Below are 6,490 nucleotides of genomic sequence, written 5' to 3'. Positions count from 1 at the left end.
ATGAGAAACTTAAAAAAGATTATACACAAAGGAGAAACTGAAGAAACTTTCATTTTAAATCAGGTATTAGATTTCTATCAACAATACACTGGGGAACCTGGCCAGCCCAATGATGAGCACCGAAAAGAATACACCAAGAACTCTTGATGAACAATGAGCAGACTATAGCAAGCTAACTGGTTACAGATCCAGACCCAAAAGCCATTTCAGAGGAAAAAAACAAAAAGTTATGACATACTATTTACAATTTCACTTGTTAAATGTAAGCCTCTGGGAATAAATATAACAAAGACATTCTAAGATCTCCACAGGGAAAAGTTATATTTAAAATTTTTTGAAGTCATAATAAGACCTCCATGGTAGAACATGTGCCTGGTATGCACAAGACCCTGGGTTCCATCCCCAGCATCATAAGAAAAAAAAAAAAAAAAGTCTAGGTAGATAGAGGCATAACAAGGTGAGGATTATGGGATGGAGGAGTGGATCTGAAAACACCACCTGGCCTGTACAGGTGTGCGAGGGAGGTGCTTGGGTTTCTGCCTGGCTCTCCTTGATTGGAACATGCAAAGAAAGACCTGTCCCAGGAGGCCTCCACTGGGCCCTCTTTTTCTCTTCTCCTCTCAGCAGCACCTGGTCAAAACCAGCTGTCCTGGGCTAGGACTTACCCACTCATCCTGGTGGCACCATGACACCTGCGCTGCCTCTCCAGTTCCTGCTGGTGCTCTGCCTTGCACTGCAGCTGGTGTCTGGGAGTCCCAAGGAGCGCTTTCTAAGTAGGTGCTGGGTCTGGGTCCAGGGGATGGAGGCAGCCTCTCTAGAGAGGAGAGGATCTGTGAGCAGACCATTCAGTATATGTCACAAAAAAATAGTGTCCTGTTCGAGAACCCAAGCTTTGATGTCAACAAGACCTCAGTGTGAATCTCTGTTGTTTGGTTACTGCATGACCCTGGGCCAAGTGTCTGGGTTTCAGAATTTATTCTCATAATGGATACAATGGTATTGAGAGAGTTGGGAGGAAAAACTGAAATAATGCATGCAGTCAGAGAGCATTCTTAGTGGACCCTGGAAATGTTCTATAATTTTAATTATTCTAAGTGTTATCAGCCTCATCCCCAGCATAATCTTGGTACCCTGGTTCCTTCCAAGAGGCTTGGTCCCACTTTTCAGGCATTTAGACAGACAGGAAAATTAAATGGTAGAACTCAAACTACAATCTACACAACCTTGGCCTTGGAGCATGTTTGTGGATGAAGGGAAAAGAAGTCTTATATTTTATTTCAATTTTTAAAAATCCAGAGGTACTGGAGAGTCACCAGTAATTATCATCAACAGGACAGTATAGTTTATCTCAGCCACCATTGCTGTCCAGCTCAACCTAACAAGGAAAGTGATACTAACCTTGACCAGTACCAATGGGAACAGAACTACTATTCTTTCTGAAGGCACTCTTTTGTGGGGAAGGCCTCTTCAGTACATTTGGGACTCAGAAAAGGAATATGTCTGATAGATTGTGTTTCAGAGCAGGATAGGTCCTGTTTTGGGAGCTTCAGAGTAGACACAATGGCATAAGGACTGAGAATAGGAGTAGCCAAGGCCAAGTTAACTGGGAAATCAAGGACTAGAATTTGAGGAGAGACACAAAAGTCTTTCTGAAAGACTGGTAAGTGCTGTGGGTGAGATCAGGACCAGACATCCAGATAAGAAGCAAACCCGGAGGACAGCGACCTCTCTGAGATCCCTGGCTCATGGCCTTCTTTCCCACTGAACCCCAGCTCTTCAAACTGGGGACTGCTCCAGTTTCTTGCACTGCCCCAATGAGTTGTGTCTGCGAAGTCCAGAGAGAGTAACTGGTTGCTGATCTCGGCCAACAGCTTATTCACTGCTTGGACTCAGCTTCTCTCACCCCATGTCTGGTACCAGTTGTTTAAGTTACAATGATACCCCCAACCTCATGCTTCTTTTATTTCTTGCAAATTATCATGATGTCCTGCAGATCTCCCATCTTACTGCAAATATTTGCAGAGCAGTAAGCTAACAGATTGACAATAGATGCCCCATCTATGACTTTGGCCCCAAAGAAAGGACAAGTCACAGGGTACAAAAATGAGGGCCTGGTACAAGTCGGGGAAAGAGGTTAATGGGACCCAAACTTAAGGCTTAGAATTCAGGAACAGAGAGAGAGACTGTGGGTTGGGACATTTGGACAGTATCTCTCACTGGAAGTGGGTATTAGCTTTGGACTGAAATGCCTGGGAGTGTTAGCATGAAGATTATTATTCTCTAACAGTAGGCAGTAGGGCATCCTGGGCTCTGAGCTCCTGATCAGGAGACACTAGAGGAAAGATGAATCACTGCACCCCATTCTGAAATTCCCATTCTTCTTACCATGAAAGAAATCACTCCCAGAACTCACCTGTGAATGGGGTCCTCACTCTCTGATCCTGTTCCTTCAGTTTGTTGTGTGGGCTTCATTTTTTCCCAAAACTTACCTTCCATTTACTTATTCTATACATAAATACCCTATGTTAGGTTGACCCTATAATAAACTATGATGTTAAGGAGAAGCTTTATTACTTGCTTAAGACCACACAATGAATAAGTGAAGAAGAGGTTATACAATACCTGTTTTTGTTCACCTCACACATTCTATTCATACCGATGAACTAGATCCAACCAGGGTCTATGGGGACTTGGCATCTGACTTGCAATGGTGGTGACTAACCCATGGATTCAGCGTTCTGCCAAACTCTGTCTTTGATCAAATATCCAAACACTTGTTCACAGATCAGAAGTCAAGGAAGATAGCAGCCAAAGACAACCTGATTCCCTCCCTGAGAACTACACAAGGGAGAATAGGGTGGCAAATTCCCTGGGCTTTCTGAGCTTTGAATGTGACTCCAGCCTGTTGTTCAGGCCCTTCTCTTCCTTATTTTCTGTTTCAGAATATATCTTGGAACCTCCACCCTGCAGATCAAAACCTGAGAACTGTTCCAAATTCTGTACGTTCCAGAAAGATTGCGAGGCACAAGGACTTCAGTGCTGCTCTGCCTACTGTGGGATAGTCTGTTCATTAAACGAACCTCCAGAAAACGGAGAGTAAGGGACAGCCCATGCCCACCCCTGACCCTAGAGCTGCTGGTGGGAGCCCAACAGACGAGTCTCAGTCACTGTAATGGTTCTTTAATCTTTCTCTGTTGTTGTTGTTGTTGTTGTTGACATATTACCAACATTCTTTCTCTTTACCAAGAATAAAATTCCCATAAAGTCCTGACTAGAAGAGCCCTCCTCCACTCCTTCTCCATCACCACATCCATGAATCTCTGACTCTGCTTCTCTACATACAACCCAAAATGACTACATCCACAGACCCTCCCCTGACCCAGAATCCACCTTTATCCCAGGACCTGCCTGGAACACCATACCTGGGTCGGTGTCACCAACACCCCAAAGCAAATTTGTCTCTTCTTTGTGCTTGCCCTCCTTTCACTAGACATCATCTTTTGGCCCCCCACCTTCTCAGACTCTGGAGGTCTAGGGTAGTTAATTGTCCCAAGTCTGCTAAAGGGAGAATGTTCTGGGACAGAGAAAGGACATTAGGATGCTGATGAGACATCTGGTTTCAAATCTTGCTTTGCAACTATGTCTTTCTATCACCTTCAGGAAAATGATTCCCCTCTTTTGACCTTTCTTTTTCTTATGAGTAAAATGGAGACTGTTTTTTCCTGCTAGCAAGGCCAGAATGAAGTCTCAAAAGACCCATAACAGGAAACTTGACCAAAGAGCTTCTTGAGAGAAGCATGACTATCTTGTTCTCTTCTGTCTCCCCTGCCCCCAGAAGAATGCCCAGCATAGGAGACAAGGTACGGAGCAGGTAAGTATGTGCTCAGTCAAATAACCAGGCTCAAATCCTGGCTCTGCCACTTCCTAGCTGAGTGATCTTAGACAGACTAACCTCTCTGTGGGTATCAGCATCCTCATCTTAAAAATGGAACAATAATAGTGAGATTAAAATAAACAATCCATGTAAGCTTTAAAACTGCTTGCCACATAATAACTGCTCAGTAAATTTTAGTAATTAGATAACCACTTTTCTTTCAAGAGACTGGCTCTTACGAAAAAACTCCACATCTTTCGAGGCTTTGTATTGGAATACCAGAAGCCAAAAAGATGACTCTTGGTCATCGCTGAAGTTTTTGGGGTTCTGCTTGGCCTATAGCAGGAGAACTCAGCTTTGTGATCTAGTTTCAATGGTGGACGTCATAGAAAATAAAAATTAAATCTCCAAGAATAAAACTGCACTGGAGAACATTTGAAGATATTTTTCTTCAGAATGTTAAGTGAAGGAACTTCAGCAGACCCTGTGCCTGACAACTGAGGCATGTTCCCCAGAGCATTTTGTAAGTATGGGGCTTGCCTGGCATTCCAGGGATGACATTTCCCAGGGATGCTCCTTTTCCTCATTCAGCCTCTCCAGGGTCACCAATATTCCCACAAGGCCAAAAGAGTCTTTTTGATGGCCTGATTGCCTCGTCTTCCATCATCCCCTCCAGGTTCTATCACTGCAGTGCCTGGGGCAGGGTACAGTCCAAGGTGAGGTCCTGCAACACAGAGCAACGGGAGGCAGAGTCACAACCTGAGGGGAGCACAGGGCACTCAGACCTGAGACTGTGCTAGGAACAGGCTCTTCCTGCCTCCAGGTTGACAGTGCCCTGGGCGAGGAGTCTTCACAGTCCGCGTGACTTTGGTCAGCTCACTGTACTTCTTTCTCCAAGACACTCAGCTCTTTCATGTGAAAGATAATAAGAACATCCATGCCTTGGGGTATTGTGAGGATAACACAGAGCCACACGGATGGAAGAACTTGATCACTGCAGAGAGTCAGCAAAAGCTAGAAGCTGCCAGCAACTCACACAACAATGTCACTCTTTCTGGGTTTTAGGCATTTCCTCTTTTAAAAAAACAGGTGAAGATCCTCTTTATCACTTTATCAATGTTACAGCATGGTGAAAAATATGTAGGCTCTCATAACTCCACCACGAAAACAATGCTAGTATTCCTAATTTGGTGGCTTTGTTTCAGAGGAATTTGGGGAAACTTAGGAACTTAGGGTCCTCTCACTAGAGTTTCCAAATTAAAATATGGTGTTTGTGCTTGGAGTTGTCTTGCTAACCTTGCACTAAGCATGAACAGTGGGACAGGTGGGGGACAGTGCAGCAGTGCGGGTGCATGAACTCCCTGCTCAGGACCAGGTGAGCCCGTCGTACTCCCTTCTGGCTACACCTTGGATATAACTGACTGCTCATGCCAGTCGTCAGCCATCAATCCATGTGTCTAAGGATTAGATCATTCAGGGCTCATGCAGCAGGAAGACACTGAAGTCATAGTAACAACCCTGGAATTAGACCCAGGTAAAAGGCTAACTAAATGTGGATGATGATGCTGTATTTTTATTGCAATGTCAGGGTCAAATGGCTACATAATGGGTACACAACATTTGGTAAGTCCCACTCTAATGCTTTGCCTAATGAGGCAGGAGTTCATCTTGGACAGGCAGAAAAACATTACCATGCACCTGATATGTCTTCTGTGGGAACTGGAGGCCCCAACCCTATTATCTTCTGTTAGGCTTGAGAGAGACTGCACCCTTTCACATAGCGCACTAATGGTCACAGCTGTTATACCCAGGTGTCGCGGGGTTTCTTCTCCTTGCTCCTGAAGCCCATCCTCTGCAGACTGCTTCTTCTGGACTGGCCTGCGGAGTTGTATGGGAGGCCAGATGAGGAAGGAGATGAGAGTGCTAGAGAGGACCTCAGAAGATGCTGAACTTGTTCCCAGAAAGCACAGTTGAGTTGGAATGGAGGGACGGAGGGCTAGATGACTGGGTTGGCCTTTCACAGTCTTCCACCAAACCTTGGGCTCTGGAGACTGTAGTTAAGTGCTCCCAACTTTTCAATGTGAACTAACATGTTAGGCCATCTAATTTCTTCTTCATAGCAGTCATAATCCTCAGGTCACAGACAAGGAACTTGAGGAACATAGAACTGAAGGAATATGAACAGCCTCCATCAACAAGTAGAGCTAGAGTCAAAACACAAAGCTGAGATGTCTGAAAAATGTCCTTCTTCCCAGGGGATCGCCATGGGCAGCTCAGCCCTGCTCTGAGTGGGTTTCCTGTTTCCACTCAGTTTTTCCGTTGACACTCTTCCCCCTGCTTACAACTCAGGCCACATAACTCCTCAAATCCCTTTCTACTTAGAAACTGCCCCACTAAACTTGATATCTCTCTCTCTCTCTCTCTCTCTCTCTCTCTCTCTCTCTCTCTCTCTCTCTCTCTCTCTCTCTCAATCTCTCTCCAAGGCCCATGCAGTCTCTCCCTCCACATTCTACCCTCGCTCTTCTCTCTGCCCTCAGTACCTATTTTCCCAATCATGCTTCAAATTTTATACTCAATTTAAAACTCCATGGAAATTTCACCAATTCACTCCAGACA

The 6,490-nt window shown here is 44.9% G+C and overlaps 1 protein-coding gene across 1 annotated transcript; it reads left to right on the top strand.

Annotated features, from left to right (window-relative positions):
• Positions 1-685: 685 nt before the first annotated feature.
• On the top strand, positions 686-4,739 carry Wfdc13 (WAP four-disulfide core domain 13). Its single transcript, XM_047539217.1, has 5 exons — positions 686-773; positions 2,943-3,096; positions 3,836-3,871; positions 4,551-4,590; positions 4,698-4,739. The coding sequence occupies exons 1-5, from the start codon at positions 686-688 to the stop codon at positions 4,737-4,739; spliced, it is 360 nt and encodes a 119-aa protein (XP_047395173.1).
• The last annotated feature ends 1,751 nt before the right edge of the window (positions 4,740-6,490 follow it).

This window comes from Sciurus carolinensis, chromosome 2, assembly GCF_902686445.1.
Source record: "Sciurus carolinensis chromosome 2, mSciCar1.2, whole genome shotgun sequence".
In the NCBI taxonomy this organism is placed as follows: domain Eukaryota; kingdom Metazoa; phylum Chordata; class Mammalia; order Rodentia; family Sciuridae; genus Sciurus; species Sciurus carolinensis.
This window is presented reverse-complemented; position numbering and strand designations above follow the sequence as displayed.